This window comes from Mugil cephalus, chromosome 7, assembly GCF_022458985.1.
Source record: "Mugil cephalus isolate CIBA_MC_2020 chromosome 7, CIBA_Mcephalus_1.1, whole genome shotgun sequence".
Lineage (NCBI taxonomy): Eukaryota > Metazoa > Chordata > Actinopteri > Mugiliformes > Mugilidae > Mugil > Mugil cephalus.
This window is the reverse complement of record NC_061776.1, coordinates 13,022,681-13,040,483: the sequence shown is the minus strand read 5'-3', so window position 1 is coordinate 13,040,483 and position 17,803 is coordinate 13,022,681. Positions and strand designations below refer to the sequence as shown.

Here is a 17,803-nt window from a genome sequence, read left to right as displayed (position 1 = left end):
GCAACACATTCAATGAGTCTCTCAGATGAGTGGTGCTGCCTTGGTTTTTTTAGCTCTACTGTTTAGAGATACCGTGACCTGGATGACTGAGGATCTTCACAGACGTGTCTAAATTCTGACCCTGGTTGCGTCCACAGGTGCCACCCTCTGTGTGATCTGCCAGGACCGGAGCTCCCTGCGCCAGACCATCGTCCGACTAGAGCTGGAGGACGAGTGGCAGTTCCGCCTGCGCGACGAGTTTCAGACGGCCAACTGCAGCGAGGATCGCCCGCTCTACTTTCTGACCGGCCGCCACGTTTGAACCCGGCCGCCAAGTCTACTGATCTGCTGGAAGAAGCATAATCTGAAAAAAAAAAATGAGGGTCGCTTGGATTGCAAACCATCCAGCAATTGCAATTCTTGCCAGAGCAAGAGGAGGAGGGAGGGGGAGGTAACACTGGAGCACGAAGGTCCGAAGAGGCCCACAAGAGGACACATGGCTCCGCGTTGTGGCTCTCCCTCCCATCCTGCGCTACCACAGTGCACTATGCCTGGCCCCGAACGGGCTCGGTGGACGCTTTTAACTTTCACGCCGAGCTCGTCTCCACTCAAGATTGTATTCTACTGACTTTGCCTGGGGAGAAAAAGCAAAGGCTGAAATCGAACACTATATTTGTTTCGTTGTTGTATTTGTTGTATTTCTGCAAAAAAAACGGACGCTTTTCTCCCCCGATCGATAATGTGACTATTTGAAGATTGTATGTGTACATGGACTTTAAAATGACGTATGTGTCTATCTCAGGGTTTCAGATGGGAGATCCAAGGGGAGGTCGCCTTAAAGGGTTCTCTCCCAGGCCACAGTGTATTTTTGGCATTAACTTATGTTGGCACCAAAGACGTCCTCAGCTGCACCTTGCCTCTTTTTTTTTTTCCCCCGTTCGCTCTCCTCGAACCCTCTCGCCTGCTCCGACTCTCTAACTCCACGGGGCTTCATTCACTATGAAATGTCAGCTCACCACATTAAAGAAAAACACACGATATTGATTTACATTGTCACGGACGGGCAACAAAGTCTGTTGTCACACATGTGGGATCCGGGCAACAGGCGCCTGTAAGACCCAGCACAGGTTTATTACTCTCGTGCCTCTGAAATATGTACACGGCATCGATAATCTTTCTGACAAATGAGTGTGGTTTCGGTTTCCACACGACTGAAGTTTGTGTAAATTTATCCAAAGACTGTTCACGACTGAGGAAGAATGTCATTTCAAGAATGTAGATTTTTTTTTTTAATCACGGATTGTGTATGTATCTGTGAAGCTGGTCTGTTACTTAAAATACTGACAGACTCAGAGGACTTGCCACAGGGTTTTCTTATTACAACTCGTCCGTAATGCTGATCAGACAGCGAACAATGGACGTATGTTGCATTTTTGTGCGACTTACTGGCTGTGATCGCGTAAAGTCCTGAGCTCCCTCACTGCCAGTTACCTCCTCTGCCTCCCGAGGCTCATCATTGTACGTTTGGAAGTCTTAATGTCCACAAACCTTAAACAGACCTTTCCCTGAAATAAACCGAGTAAAGGCAGCTGACCAGGTGAATTCTTCAAATGCTTGGAAGTTAAGTGTTTTTATATGTTTGTGCACAGGGTTGTCCAAAGAATATGCCTTAAGCAATGTTTCAGTCACTGCTCAAGACGCTGATTTTTTCGGACCAACGTAAACGAAAAAAAAACAAAGAAGAAACTGTGAGGTGTAGAAAAGTTGTTTGATGGGAAAATTGGATTTTGGACTACTGTACTGTTTAAAGCTTTGTTTACATTATTAATATATTATATCATCCCCTAACCGCGGAGGTTTACTGATGTTTTTTTGTTTTAGTCATGTGTAACTTTTGCCAGTTTATTTTGGTCTTTCTGCATTTTATGTTGCAAAGGCAAGAAAAATCTACCTAGATATATCTGTATCCCTTTCTGTTCTTGTGTCGCATTTCTGTAAAAAAAAAAACAAAAAAAAAAGAAAAGGGAATCAGTCCATGTGGGATTCTTATTTATTTGGCGAGCATTTTTGGACTGATAATCATATTTATGTGATGGCATGCTCAAATCAAAGGGCGCGCCCTGTCCGAAACCATCCACGAAGGCTTTGCACAAGACCCGAACGAATGATCCTTGAATCTACTGAATGTCAATGGGGGAAGGAAATGTGAACTTGCACTATACAAGTTGCCAGAAAAACAAAATATACTCGAATGAACCCCCAGAATTAGTCCAAATGTAACGACGAGAAATCTGTCAAATTCCAGTGGCCCGTAGAATGTGTCTTTCTTTTTTTGTTTTTTCCTTTGATAATTTAAATCTTAATATGCAACTTGCTTTCACAATCTTCACTGAAATGTGTTTGCTGACCATGTGCAGCCCGGTGGTAGCCTTGGTGCCTGGTTGATCTACCTCATGTTTACCGTTGTGGTTGCAGGCTGTGAATAATATAATGACGTTAGAGCCATGCTGTTGTTGTTGAAAAATTATGAATGTAATAAAACGGCTTCTAAAATCATCTCCTGTTTCTGTTTTCTTTTAATCGCTCGGCTTTTTGTGTGGATTCGTGGACATTGTCTCTGAAGAACTGCAACATGACTAAGCCCTGGGATTTATGGTGGATAGGTGTTGTAGAGATGGTGTGAAACACTAATTACACCTCCACTACTAATGCAACCTTTCAGTTAAAACCGTCATCTCTAATCTGAAATCAAATTTTGGAAATCTCCCTTAGAGACACTGAACACATCGTATCGCTTTCGTTTCCACAGGCCGGACAGCCGGGCTCCAGTGGAGTGCTCGGCTAAGCTCTGATTTTCTCTCGCTTTAATGACTCTGCTGTTCTCCTGCTGAGTGTTTTAAAGTGCGTTTCAAGTGCGTGAACACAAAGCATAAGCGGCGTCGTTAAAATGCGAGCTCATCCCCGTGACTAACAAGGCTCTTCAGCGAAGTGTTCAGCTCCATTTCTTCCTGCTAAGGAGTAAACCACAGGCCCTTGCTCATTTCCTATAGCTATATCTCCCGATATGCATCTCACCTCTGGACACGTGCTAGCACTGAGATACACAATCGAAAAGAGAAATGGTTCCTGAGTGAATGCCGGGAACTTCTCCTGCATCGCCGTGAGTGCGCAGGGGCATTGCTGGATGGTGCTATTTCAGCTCCGGTTAGGTAATATTAGCGCACACTTTCCATCAACCTACAACCCCTGTGTGATATAACACGAGGGCTATTTTCATCCGGCTGCTGCCAGGATAAAGAGAGAGGGCGGGCATGCTGATTCTTGCACCTCATAATTGCTGTTTTGGGAAAAGGAGAAAGACACAGTGCACGGTGCTCGAGAGAGAGAGGGTCGCCTCGACACATTTTAATGTCCCAAGTAATTTATTTTTGACAAAAGAGCGAATTCTAATACTCATAAAGTGTGCAAAGGGCTAACTGACTGCTTTATGACTACTAACATACAAAGTGTAGATATTGGCTTCTCCTGAGCGACACAGAATCCTGGTGTGACTTTTTTAATATGACCTTTTTGCCTTTAAGCGAACCCTTTGAGGGCAAACAAGAAAATAGCACGTATCCCAGTGCGTTTACATGCATGTGAAAAACACAAATGATTGCCTTAATCTGACTTTAACTGGACAATTTAAGTGCATGTAGACATGTTACTCGGACTAAAATTGGAGTTCTCCTTATCCTTATCCACAAAACGCAAAAACTACGATGGCACATTTTTCAAACGTAAAAGATAAAGTAATGAAAATTTGTAATTTGTAGACGCAGAAGGATTTAAGAAGTTTCTATTTATTAAAAGGACAAAACAAAACCGATAAGTTGCTCTGCTTCGATAACAACCGCTAACTGCTAACCTCTCTTCCACTTCCTCCTGTAGTCCAACCATAAACATGAAGTGCGACGTCAACATCCCCTACATCGTGACGTCATCTGGAAGCACCGGACACTCAGCTGACCAGATCTGGCACCTTTACCTATAGAAGAACCACCTGGGGGACGGCGCCATCTTAACTGCACCATCAGTAGCGTGCACGTTATGTACGATATTAAAAAAGCTGAAGTATTATCCAACTGGTTGTTGTTTAGGTCAAACGGAAAGGGGGCCGTATTAACCCTCTGACAAGACACATATCACCACCTAGTGTGGAGGAGGAGGACACGTTCCTGTCAGTTATTCGATTTTCTCCATTTTAATGTTAACTGGAACAAGAACCGCATCCAGAAAGTCGAATTTCAAGCATGGGTTTACATGCACAGCTTAATTGAGCTATGCTCCAAATTCGACTTTCTGAATATCACAGAGAAATGTTTCATTTAATACCAAAAACATTGTTGGCTTGGTGAGCTAAGTGTGTCATGCACATGAACAGAGACATCAACATTTTTTATGGAGGGGATTCCTGTCACATAATATCAATTCTCATTGGTAGTAGCCAAGAGTATATTACTCATCCCTCTTGGCAGTCTACTCTAATTACTCTCAGGCTTCCATAAAGCATCTAGCTAAAACCAAAGCTCATCTGTCTGTGGGCTTACTGGAGGGGGGTTGTTAGGTAAGTGGAGTGCTTTGGGATTACAGTTTGCCGTTGGTGGATCACATCCACTGCTGCAGCGATGCATTTCCTATTAGCGGCTAAGCCCGTGAGTGTGGAGTGAGTCAATGCCAGGGACCAGAACCCAATACTGCGACGTGAGAGGAGAGTGAGTGTAAGCCTGAGGTGGCGCGCTGGTCATGAAGTAAGCCAGCTCAAATGGCAGACTTTTCCAATGCCTTGCCTTAAGGAGACGGATGAAGAGGCCGAACACCTTGAGTGACCGATGAGCATCTGACTGCGTATTCTGGCTATCATCAGTATTTAGACACAAATCTAAATCCCAATTTATTTATTTTTTTTAGTAAAGAAGTGCTGACAAAAGGCAACGGAAGTCAATTATTCTAACCCCTTGGTCAGTTTAGCAATCCAATAAACTCAGCAGAGAAAACGCACTGCAAGCACAAACACTGGAGACAAATGGATCTCGTTTCATGGTTTATTAAATACAGCATATTACACTCATGTTGGTAACGTGAATATACTAGTACTTGTACTATATAGGTCATTTTTTAAAATTTAAAATCTTATTGCTGCACAATAAATTGGTTCATTTTACATAGTGTACAAAATGAAACGCAGCATTCTATGAAAAAACAAAACAAAAACACACAAAAAATAAAAATAAAACATGTCCTTTGTGCTACAGATTACAGAGCGACGTTAAGGTCCAGGACATGGTGACGGCGATGAGACACGTGCTACTTGATGGACACTTGGCAGAACAAACAAACACTAAAAATTCCACAGGAACAGGAAGTCAAAAATCCCTCATGCAGTGCATTAATGAAAGTCTGGCCCCAAGTCAGTTCTGCCTGTTTCACTGATGCCAACTCAAACGCGGAAGCCAGCCCACTGATCATTGTTGGCGAAAGAGAACAAAAGGTGACTGGAGAACCAGGTTCCGCTGACGATACAAGCTATGCATCTTGTAAAGCAACATCTACCGCGTCAGATCACACAGACAATATGTACACTCTCTGCCCTGCCATGTGCATTACTTCATTCACACCACTGTATCTAGCACCCCTCAGACTTACTTACACACAACTTAGCTTTTTTTTTTTTTCCCCACAAAGTAAACCTTGCAGAAATTTACATACTGCTGTGGTCAGCCTTTGGGATATACTTTCATATCTCGAGTGAAATGAAGTGCCTTGCATTCAGGAATTAGAGGCGTGGTGTTATCAACTAAAATAGTGCAACTTTACATTCCTTGTAACTGACGTATTATACTCCTTATAATACATTTTTAAAACTATTTGGTGTGTGTGTGTGGGGGGGTCAAAATAAAAAGTGCATGCAGTAGACGTACACATAGAACAGTTTGGAATAAGACACCAATCAACTGCTTGTTGTTTAAAACCAGTGGCCAGGTAGTTAGCTTAGCATAACAACTAGATGCAGTGGGAAACTAGTGTGGCCCCGTCCTCTAAAGCTTTCAAATGAATATATTAGAAATTGTCTCTATGACCTTAAATCGGAAACAGTCCAGCCACTGCCACAACTTGATGTTTTTATACTTTTGTTTAAAGCTGCCACGCAAAACATTTGTCTTCACCTCTCCCTGGCAATTACACAAACCTTGCCAAGATGAATATATGACATACGCACACACAGTCTCTTCAACAAGCAAAAAACACAACAATAGTAATCTGTGTTGGTCCTTGTCGTTGATCCATTTTCTTTTTTAGACTATAATCCTCCTGAATCGTTGACTAATATAACGCAATGATTACAGGATTCCTGAAGAGCAGTGTTGAAGCTAACTGTGGTGACTACCGCCATCTTGGCGGTGACTGACTTCGACTAGGTCCCAACTTATTCAAAAATGGACAAAAAAGTGGAGCATACGTCGGGCTCGAGCTTAAATCAAGCTTTAACAGCTGGCTTATCTTAATATCTACTGGTTGTAAATTTGCCATAAATGGTGACTTCCGCTATGGCAACAGCAGCTGTTTTTTTTTTTTTTTGTATAAAGGCTTTAAACATGTTTATTTCAGTTGTAATGTTGGGCATTTTAATATGGACGTCTTTGGTTGTTGCATGTTTTCATGCATCAACTCAGGTTAATTAATTTTATGTTATTGTTCCTGAATGCCAGAGAATATGAACTCATAGAACCCGAGTTACATCTGTAACCAAGGTTTCTCCATCAGACTCCAAGTCCCTGCTCTCCATCGTTAGGGATGCTCCAACACTACAGCTCTAACAGCTACTAACAGACTAATCCACACATCTCTACTGGTTGTTGTGGTGACAACAGACACCGAATTCAAAACTCCTGTATGCTGTAAAACATGAGGGATTTAACTGGCACTGATTAGCTTAAAGAAGTCTAGGAACTCAAAGGTGATGGATGCAATGAACGCACCTTTGCTTTAAACAAATGAGATGTACCAGGGTATTTACAGAGTTTTAGAACTGCTGGTTGGTTGGTTGGCTGGTTTGCTAGCTGCTGCTTCCAGTCTTTATGTTGTGCTAAGCTAGCCGCCTTGTGGCAGTAGCTTCATATTTTACAGAAAATGCAATCAATCATCTCAACTATCTGATACAATTTCCCAAAAAGTCAAACTTTAAAGGACAGATGCTGCTATATGCCAACAGGTAATTAACACAAACTTTTGTATGATTGAGGAAAAATACAAACTCAAGATAACTGACAAAACAATATTACACAGGAAGGAGAGAATGTGATTAAATAAACAAAATCCCTGAGGCCTAAAACTTCTAGTGATTTAAGCACTAAAGGATGTGTTCTGAAGACAAATGATTGGAGTATTGTGTACAGTACCTCTGTTGACTTTATAAGAAAATGATTGCACGGGGTAGTCACAGAACTATTTAGCTAGCTAACGCAACTAAATAACACAGACGCACATTTAGTGGTTCAGAGGGGACGTGAGGCGCCAAGCTAGAATTTGAAAGCATGATCACAGCTTTGTTAACTACATGGAATAAATACATGGATGTTGAAGGCAACACAAACGCTGCATTCGATAAGATGTGCCCTTCAAATGAGAAAGAAAGATGTTTTTTGCTTGTGGCAGGATGGAGAAAGGGACGGAGGGTGGAAATAAAACAAAGCCAATGGAAGGAAGGAAGGAAAAAGCTAGAACAGGGTTGGTAGGATGGAAAGAATAAAAGGATGGTGGGAATGATGAAAGACGAAAAAATGGTCAAAGGAAGGGACAATGGTAGGAAGGTAAGAGAAAAGAATGTGTTAAGAAATCAAACGAAGAAACAATGGAATGCAGCAAGAAAAGATGGATGACAGAGAAGAAACAATGAATAAGAGAGGAGAAATAAAGACGTAAAACTAGAGGAACATTGTTAAGTTTGTCTTATCAGGAGAGGTCCTTGAGTCGGCTGCCTTGTTCGATGACCGCCTTCGCAAACTGCTTGAACACTCGGTCCATGTAAGTACTCTGTCGTGGCCACAGGCCCTCCAGGAAACCAATATGGCCGCCGTGAGAGGTAATAATTAGGGCCAGGTTGGGATTCTGCTTCACTGCATCCACTGGAATAGCTGCGAAAAACAAACCGACACAGGATTCAGTTAATATTTTCTTGCAAACTAACTCTTCCCATGAGTCAACTTGTCTCCAGATCTTTTTTTTTGTCATTGCAAAGTTTAACAGCAATGAGAAACAGTATAACAGTATCTTCTTCTTCTGCTGTCCCTTCTTTATTTATTCTGCAATTTGCAAACCAATTTCCAGATGCATTACTGCCAACTACTGGTCTGGGGGATCAATCAGTAGATTTACAGCAAGTTGTCGCACTGCAGACTGTGCTTTGTTTCTAATTTCCACATGAGATCACATGAGTTGGTGCATTCAGTGCTCCCTGATCTTGCACAACAATCTAAGTACCCTCCTGTGGTGTGTGTTCCACTATTACTTTCAAACCCTGTATTATGTGCAAGTCTGAGAACAGAGAGGATGTGTGAAGCGTGTGACGCAGCCGACCGCAAATAAATAACTCAGGGCGCTGGAACTCACCGTGAGACGGAGAGAAGACATCATCAGCAGCGTTCAGACACAGCATTGGCACCTGCACAGATTTCAGCCTGTGGACAGGACTGGCATCGCGGTAGTAGTCGTCATTGGTGGGATAACCGAACATTATGGAGGTGAACCTCTCGTCAAACTCCCGGATGGTCTTTGCCTGTAGCGAAACGGAAAAGTGATTCAATTTTCTCTGCTGTTTAATTAAATTAGCGAAGCTTAAAGTCGCTGAAAATAATCCCTACCTTCATGACATGATCGATGTCGTAACACTTTTCAAGCACCGGTCTGTGTCTGCAGGGGGGATTAAAAATAAAACCGTCGCTAACTGCTGTTAGGTTAAATCATTTGAATCTGGAAATATCCCTAAAAATTACTGACAGGGTTGTGGCAAGATAACAAAAGAACAATCAGGCTCTGCTTTAAATGGACAAAAGCACAGTCATATATCGCGTGTCAACGCACCGATATTAGAACCAAAAATGTTTAATTAATTAAATACAAGTACGCAAAACAAAAACAAGCTTGCGAAATGTTCAGCCTCTTGCACTAGCAGTGAGTTAGAGGCCGTGCTAATCCCACTCTGGCCCTGGCTGACCTGTGCACAGAGGCTTGTAGGCAGCTGGTGAGGTAGGAGTTGAAGAGGAAACGGTCCAGAGGTTTTTCCAGTGAAGCGGTGCACTCAAACACATCCCAGCCCGCTGAGAAGACGACGACCCCTTTCAGACAAGTTTCCCGGCCCTTGCGTCCCAAGTAGTTGGCCAGCATCATCCTGAACAGGGGGAGAGGGGAGAGATGAGGCAACAGACAGGGGAAAACATGGATTCAGTTTCTGACCAATCCCTCCATTCAAGGGGATTAGAGCTGTGCAATGAAAAACACTTTCTTTGGCAAAGCTGCACAGAATGACTGCACCAAAATGAAAGCCCTGACATATTTAAACCAACACTGAGGGAATCTGTAATAACTTTTATTTTTAATAATAGTGTACTGTTGCTGCGTTATGTTATCTCTGAAACCTCTTTAGTTACCATTGAATCAGCAAGGAAAATCACAGAGCTGTCTCGTACAGCTTTATTAAGCCACACTATGAGATTTCTTAGTAGTACTGAAACGTCCAGTCAGCTGGTCCTGAGTGGCTTCATTACCCGCCCATGGAAACTCCTGCGGCCATGATCGGAGCAGCTTCATTGGTCCTCTGGATGTGCTCGATAACGGTCTCCAGGTCCTCTGTGTTGGCCGCACAGTACGTCCTCGGGGTCTGGAGGGGGGACGGGGAGATAATAATACAATTTCAGTTTCCCTGTTTGAAATGACAGGAAAACAAGTTGAATTCCTTCAGTGTGAAATTAAAACGCTTGCCTTGGCCATAAGGAGCTTAATACAGAAACAAGCGGACAGAATTTCAAAATGATCCCAAACAGATGCAGAGAACTAAATTGGTAGAGCTGTAATAACGACGAGAGGTGGACACACAGCACGTTGTTTGGCACTTACTTATAAAATGATGCTTTTGTTGAGTGCTTACTGGATGAACATTAGGCAGAGATGGTACCAACTGAGACTCAAGACAGATATGGACACAAAGAGCTTACAGAGTCCACACTGAGGCTTCATTACTTATAGGGAGAGGCGACATAGAAAGAAACTGATGTACAGCTTCTATAGCCGTGAGGCTGAAGACGTGACGTCCTCTGCTGATCACACATTCAATCCTTCGGAGACACCAGTTTTCAGCTGGAGTTGTTTATTAATGTAAACTGCTCTTCAGTATGACATATAATCAATGCACCAATCAATTGGTTGTAGCTTCTGAAATATGAATACCTTCTGCAAAGGTAAACGATCAGATGTGAAGATGCCAGCTTACTCTTTGGGACGCGAGCGCCGCTATCACGTGTCTGGCACTGTCTTGTTAATCGATGGATTGTGGATTTGAGTCCCGTCTGGGGAGCGGTATGCAGATTGTTTGGAAAGCTATGAGCAAACCGAATGTTTGAAGACAATCTGTGAATTGCAAAACGTCCACAGCCCCATGACATACTGTGTGTCAATAAAGCCATCTTATTGTAGGCCAAGAATTCTACCAAGCTGGTACTGTCTGTCCTAGCCGTGAGAAGAATGCTGTTCGTTTTTTTCCCGTGTTAATTCTCCTTTCTTGGAACTTGAAACGGTTCTTATCAGTCAGAGCAGGTTTACTTAGTATTTAAAACCAGCCAGTACTTAAGGAGCCTATTGAAGAAGTCCAGTTTCTCAGGATGGTGTTGACTCCTCAGCTCTTCAAGGCCCTAATTAAGATTCAAGGAGAAGCTCAGGCAAAGTTTCCCTTTTTTCATTCACCTCTAATAGGGTTAGAACTTTACAGACACGACAGGACTTACTGAGCAAACCTCATTTAATAATAATATATAATGAAAAGAATAAAACTTTAGACTTTAGTGTTACTACAGACCTACTCCACACTAAAGTGTAATGTAACAGGGTTTTTTTTCCCCGCGTGGCCTAGAAATAGGGCTCTAGCATTAAGGACGGCCTTTGCAGCAGGAAGGATCTTTCACACAGCAGGTCACTCTAAAGCACTGGCCTATTTAGACAATGGAGGATATTCACAATAAGCGGACACAGAGACAACATTGACAGAAACGCACAAAAGGCTAAATCATTTGCACACAATATAGCACAACTCCCAGCTGAAATGAGGGAGAAAATTCCTCCCTTACGACCCCTCTTGACACCTTGCCAAGGTTACTGGGTTCGCCGCTTTTGTGCCCATATGCAGCTTCGGTTTTGTTTCCAAAATTCAGAACATGACAGCGGGTCCGTACGACTGCGAGAGACATCAGACTGACTGGCGCAATCACTGCGATATCTTTACATGGCAGCGATTGCATGAGTCGGTCGGGGTGATAGATGAAAGAAGAACTTTCCTCTGATCTGAGACGTACAGACGGAGCGTGGAGACATCGGCGCTGTGTGACATCAAAATCTGGGCCCATTCTGTTGGCTAAATATACCCGGCGTGAGCGGACAGATTAAGCCAGGTGTCAGAACAGCACGTGTCCCGCGAGGTCATGTTTCTGCGAATCTGCATTAAAATACAGTATCTGACTGCAACTTAATCCCCGCTGCGCAGCGACGCCGTCTGCGGGGCGCTCCCCCGTGAATCAAAGAAAAAGAAAACAACTTAACTGGGAATCTGACGCAAAACCAGCCATCTGTCTCCTCTGAGCAGTGTCAGGCAAATTAATAAATGCATCCAGCAGGATGAGAGTGTGACATGTGTTAGATTCTTACCAGCAGTGTTTCTCCAGAAACCCCTCTGTTGTTGAAAACCACACATCTGAAACACAAAAAACGTGAATTACTGTAAATAATTACTGTTTCCACAATCAGTAATGAGCTATTGGTATTGGGGACGGGGTTGGTTTAACTGTTATCTGTGTATGTGTTGAGAGTAAGACAGGATATGTGTTGCTGATCTAAGCTCTGATGTGTTTATGACTTGGCGCTCTTCTTCCCTGTTTTGTTGTAATCACAACATTTTGAACCTGTCATATTTTAATGATTTTAATATGATTTCCCCATCAGTTCTTACGTGTCCAGGAACTACAGGTGGAAATTAGCAAATGTTGCCATAAACTGGCTCAAGATGTCTTTTCATGTCTTAGAATATAGGTCTTCAACAGGGGGTTCGCGACCCCTTGGGGGTCCACGGAGGCACTGCAGGGGGTCACAAAATCTTTGGCTGACTTAACATTTTTATATACTTTTTTCTTTAAATTTTCCCCCACAAATTTGAATTCCTTTAAATACACGTGAACAGGAATCCAACATATTTTAGTAAAGAGATAAGGGATATCTGAATATTTGTATTTATAAATAGCACTAGGCCGAGTTGAATGTTAAATAAAATAATAAATAAATTCCTATCCCTATCACTTTTTACAGTCTGACTGGATTTACTGAGACAATAATTGCAAGTTGCAACCCTAATGCACAAGAGGAAGTAATAAATTTGCAAATTAATCTGCATTTTACTCAATTTTCTAACAAAAACCCCACAAAACTATTTCATGCTCACTTAATAACGTGAGCATGTTCTGCTTTTAGGTTCAGATTTTGAACTCTTGTTGACAATATAAGCTACTTCGATTTGTCACCTTGAACCAGTTATGACTTTATGTGTCGGCTGCAGTCCTAAAACGTGCACAAGAATTAGCAACATTTAATAGTTTCATGTTCAAAGGGACATGGTGGCCTAGATTGCCTTAAACATATGTTACTTCCCTAAAAAATGGAAGCGGGAGCACGATTAGATGTGCACAGGGGCACAGCTGTGTGACGAATATTCAGTTTACACAGTAAAGCAAAAGACATCAGCACCCCTCCGCGCCCCACATCTCGCCAGTCATCTATTATCCGGCAGAGTCAGACCTGCTGCTTTTATATGTCGAGCTCAGCAGCGGGGCGGAGCTATACGACAAGGAGGGAGGAGGCGATGCCGGCGGGGCGCTTCAACGCACGCTGCAGCATAGGCTCGGATGCAGGTCTGGGCTAAGCTGCAAAGCTTGTACCGGGATAAGCTGTAATTAATTAAGCCACACAGACAGGGCTGAGGAGTGGAAGATGCTGAGTTTGCCGGCTCTCTTCCCATGCCTTTCCAAATCTGGGTGAAAGAATGAGTGCAGAGAACACAGAAAGGGCCTGTTGGAGAGGGAGGAAAAGGGGGAGGAAAAATGCCTCCCTCTGCAACTCTTCAAGCTTGTGCAACGTTTGGCTATTTACAAAAGCAGCTCTTGACACAGAGCTTAGCCGCCCGCTTTATTTGTGCGCTTCACCTGATGCAACCCTGACGCCTTGTCACTTAAATAAAAGTATAAAATTTGCAAAAGTGCTACAGAGGCGGACGTTAGGATTTACCTTGTAATCACTATTTTTACTGTGATTGGACATGGAATGCAGATAAATAAGAACATAATGCACAGAGTGTCCTGTCTATGATTCAATGCCCTGAATGTGCGCAGAGCGTTGGACCTCAGCCAGGGGATCTGGCCAAGACCACCCACCTGTAACCCAGATCCCGGCTCTGCTGGACCATGTGCAAGATGTAGGACTCTCGGCTGGTGCCCGTCAGTCCAGGGAGAAGCAGGACTGTGGGCCTGGTCGCTGGGTCAGGATGAGAAAGGCTGTCGTTGTTGTCGAACCAATCCAAAGAGATCTGTCCTCCATCTGCTGCCTTAATAAGCTCACTGCAGAGAGACACCGACGGGTCACACAACTCAGCAACGTGGGTCCTTCTGAAAATTGTTTTCAATACGGGCCTGCATCCATTTCTTCGTCTCATGCAAATACAGATGCACATGAACAACAGCAATGGACGTCCAATCTGGATTAACATGCATATCTGCTCATTAAAAGCTGTTCTAATGCTACTCTAATATTCAATTCTCTGCACAATTAAAAATTTCTGTCAAGTTTCTCCCAAAGTGATTACTTCATTGTTTCCATTACACCGCCAAAGGGGAACGGGATATGTGAGCAGAACGCTGACTGAGAGCTGTCGCATTTCCCCTGTGATCATCTTGACACTGGATTTAACTCAAGTTAAGATAAAGAGGGCGCATTGCACCACTGGATTCTTCTGGTCAATGAATTCCTGGGCTATACCTACACCATCCCGTGCTCGCGCGTTTTAAAACCCGCACCTCACCAAAAACACGAGCGGCAGCCGGTGAGGCTATTTGGCCCAGCCAGTGGTAAACACATCAGCATGAAATTACAGAGCCGCCATGAAATATGCACCTGGGACGAGACTCTAAAGCCAATGAGAGTCACTTCTGTGCGTCCGGCCCACATAGCAGGAAGTAACGTGCTGCTAATCCTCCACCCCCGACAACAAGGTGAGTGGAATTTCACCCTCACGGACAACCTACAATAAACAGTTTTCAGGCTGTCAAACTGCCCTTGTGTCGACCTTGGATAACTTAATTACGACGGGGGGCGGTGGGGTCATCCCCAGAGGAAATGTGACAGTAATTTCAGAGATTGTAACCATCAGTCACAGTTATCAGGTTGGATAACAGTGATAGGTTTACACTACGTAAGATACAGTCCCTGTGCATCATGGGAACGTTTGTATCTATGACAGAGAAGAGGATCAAAAGCAGAGACTGTGAATGTCCACAAATGACAGAACAAATTATTCAAAGAGGCAATTAAAAACATAATATTAAATATCTAAATGTAAAAACAATCAACCCAGTCAATTGTTACTCAGATTTTACTGCACTTTATGTTCATTGTTGCAGTATTTACACTTTCTGTGCACATATTTTTTACTTTAAGGGTGGTTTTTCTATTCATAAGTGTTATTTAAATGTCCTTGTATTTATGTGGGCCTTTAAGCCGGGGGTCTCTGCAAAATTTCATTATGTTTTCATAATGATAATAAAGATTCTCGATTATAACTGAACAGAACCAACATCTCCCAAAATAGATGCTTACTAAAACCACCACCACCAGGTGTATAATTACAGTAATATAAATGTAATCTGAACTATAAAAGATGCGCAAGAACATTAAGGTATACTGCAATTAATATTTATGCAAGTAAAAACAAGTGAATGATGCATATATTTGTAATAATAAAGACTGACGCTGTCTTTTTTCTCCCCTTATAATCTCTTTTAGGTACAGTATGTGGGGGGCAAGGAATGCAGCGCCAACTAATCCTCAGCAGAATGTACAGTATGAAGGAGCAGGCCGGGCCGGGCACCCTGGCACAAAAGCTCTCTTTTTCCTCTGAGCTTTCGAGTTTGCTTGAGGACAAGTGTGGGATTTGTTGTGCAACTGGAAAGAAAGGAATCCAGAAAAAAACAGAAAAGAAAACAATCGCAGTTTCTCAGCAGAGACTGAGCTAATTCAAAAAGTGACAAAGCTTAACAGCTGGCATGGAAAACTTGCGAACGTTTTCCGCTCACTTTAATAACTGCGGAATGCCAGAACAAGACGGCCGGGGTGTTGAATGAACATTTACCGAATAATCTCTTAATCACTGAGATTAGCCAGTTCCAACGCACATTTGATCCAGGTGAGGCAAAACTGTAATGGTGAGGACTTACTTTCTGTATACCACCCCGGGCTTGGCTGTAACGAAGGGTCTCAGCAGGGTCTGGATGCGGCTCTCCCAGCACCAAAAGGTGGGGTAGTAGGTCTCTGACACCACCGGACATTGCTCCCTCAGAAACTGGCAGAACTTCTTACCCCCAGAGATGAGCTGCGGCTTCTGCAGAACACAAGCAAACGGACATGGCAACAAATATACAAATTTAATAAGAGATTCTAGCTGTACTCTACAGCTCTGTAGCCATGTAACTTCAGGATTGTGTACAATTATTAAAATTATTTCCAAATTCTATATTTCTATATTTTCTGGAGTATTGTCTCTGATGTTTACATTAAAAGTTCTTGCTAATGAACACAATTTCACATATATATGGAGAGAGACAGGGGGAATATATTTTAGCTGCAAAATAGGATTAAAATGTATGAATTTAACTGTCACTTTTAAATGTTGTTCCAGGGAAAAAGTTAACCATAGTTGAACATACTGTCAATAAACATCAGATGTGTATTAGCACTGCATTGTTATTAATGTTAGTGATCATGTTCTGATAATGGGATTATTAAATTAAATGCGGATTTATTATAGTTGTAATGATAAGCTTCAGTGCATGATTTGTGCTGCTTTAAGCCATTTTACTGGAGAAATGTGATTCCATTTACAATTTCATTTAATTTTTACCATCATCTTCCAATAAATGGCGGCTATTTGATTTGCTGATAATTATATAACGCCTGCATTCTCTGTGTCCAAGGGTTATCAAATCGCAGACGGAAACTTAAAGACTGCATTACATAAATCCTTCTACCGGCATTTCAAGCTAACATGTAAGGCTAGCTTAGCCACTACCGACACCGCATTGAAATAATATAACAAAAATAAAATAATATAGTATGTGCTACACCTATACGTAGATAATTACCGTTTTTTTTTTGCGCGCGCGCGCGTGTTTATGCCCTAATTGAAACGTGCGTCTTTTTGCTGTATGTGCAGGTTTTTATTTCACCGGTGACCGGATGCGACCTAACCTAAACCTCCATCAGCAGAAGCACCGGTCGGTCTGTCGGTCTGTCGGTGTCATCACTGCCATTAAGAGTCATGATGCTCCTCCGAGAAATAACGCTCTCCAATGAATATCGGAGGCAGGAGGCGCAGGCAAATATAATTGGGTCAACTCACCTTTGCCACTGACACCAAATAGTAGCAGGTGTACGCTGCGCTAAAGCCCAGCACCAGAGACAGCCCGACTCCCGAGCCGAACAGCCCAACTTTCACTTGATTCTCCAAATAATGCGACAGGTCCCTTGTCAGAATGTTGAAATTGAAGTCAAGCGAGATCATTGCAAGGTCCCTGGTGTCTCCCGTATTGCGAGGACAGCGGCCAGCCCGGGTGTAGGTTCAGCTGCGTCTGCCTGCGAGCCCACTGACTGTGTGAAGGAGACAGTCAAGGGGACCTGATGAGGGGGGGAGAGGTGTTATTATGGAGTACCACCGAGCGGTGGCGCTCTTGGACCGGCTTTCCGTGGAGCTGCACGCAGTCAGTCTGCCGCCCCCTGCAGGCAGCGGAGGGGAGGTGCACCGCGCACAGGCGAGAGTCTCTAGTCCGTCCTCATTTTCTGTTCGGTGGGAGGCAGCTCAGCCAAAAGCGAGCGAGCTTTTCAACAAACCTTTGCAAAGACGTCACAAGCGAGGGCGATTCTAGGGTCAGGCCTGTACGGGCGCTTTAATGTCAGACTGCTGTATCCCAAAGTTATCACTTGGTTCAGGAAAATAAATTAGAAATAAATGAGATAAACGTGTTTCTTAAAATTAAAGATATGAAGGTTAATATCCTTGCTGTTTTTCTGAAGATGAAGATTCGACATAATTCTATCCTTTGTCTTATCTTTTGGACTGAACAGACCCTGCAGACTCTTTACAGGTAACCCCCCACCCATCTACGCCCTTATTAAAATATTATTTTTACACCACATACTTTTTTGTCATTGTATCACAGACAAACCTTTAAAAAACTAACAAAAAACAAACAAAAAAAAACATTTCAAC

At 43.0% G+C, this 17,803-nt stretch overlaps 2 protein-coding genes across 7 annotated transcripts in view; one reads left to right on the top strand and one right to left on the bottom strand.

Moving 5' to 3' along the window:
• greb1l (GREB1 like retinoic acid receptor coactivator) overlaps positions 1-2,535 on the top strand; it is a 38,821-nt gene extending 36,286 nt beyond the window's left edge. For all 6 annotated transcript variants that reach the window (XM_047590127.1, XM_047590124.1, XM_047590122.1 and 3 more), the window contains exon 34: positions 138-2,535. In XM_047590127.1, the coding sequence (XP_047446083.1) occupies positions 138-301 (164 nt within the window). In that variant the 3' untranslated portion in view covers positions 302-2,535. The remainder of the gene's footprint in view (positions 1-137) is intronic.
• A 3,885-nt stretch (positions 2,536-6,420) lies between these two features.
• abhd3 (abhydrolase domain containing 3, phospholipase) lies at positions 6,421-17,225 on the bottom strand. The gene is made up of 9 exons (XM_047590395.1): positions 16,937-17,225; positions 15,756-15,919; positions 13,701-13,883; positions 11,929-11,974; positions 9,783-9,895; positions 9,233-9,406; positions 8,880-8,928; positions 8,629-8,794; positions 6,421-8,153 (listed from the first exon to the last, which is right to left on the bottom strand). The coding sequence occupies exons 1-9, from the start codon at positions 17,096-17,098 to the stop codon at positions 7,972-7,974; spliced, it is 1,239 nt and encodes a 412-aa protein (XP_047446351.1). The 5' UTR covers positions 17,099-17,225; the 3' UTR covers positions 6,421-7,971.
• Between the last annotated feature and the right edge of the window lie 578 nt (positions 17,226-17,803).

Bases quoted from the DNA above. Each gene is read 5' to 3' on its own strand.
- abhd3 (XM_047590395.1), bottom strand. From the start codon at position 17,098: ATGATCTCGCTTGACTTCAATTTCAACATTCTGACAAGGGACCTGTCG. The intron at 15,920-16,936 runs GTGAGTTGACCC...TGTGTTCTGCAG, and splicing joins ATTTGGTGTCAGTGGCAAAG to AAGCCGCAGCTCATCTCTGG. The intron at 8,795-8,879 runs GTAGGGATTATT...GTTTCGCTACAG, and splicing joins ACATCGATCATGTCATGAAG to GCAAAGACCATCCGGGAGTT.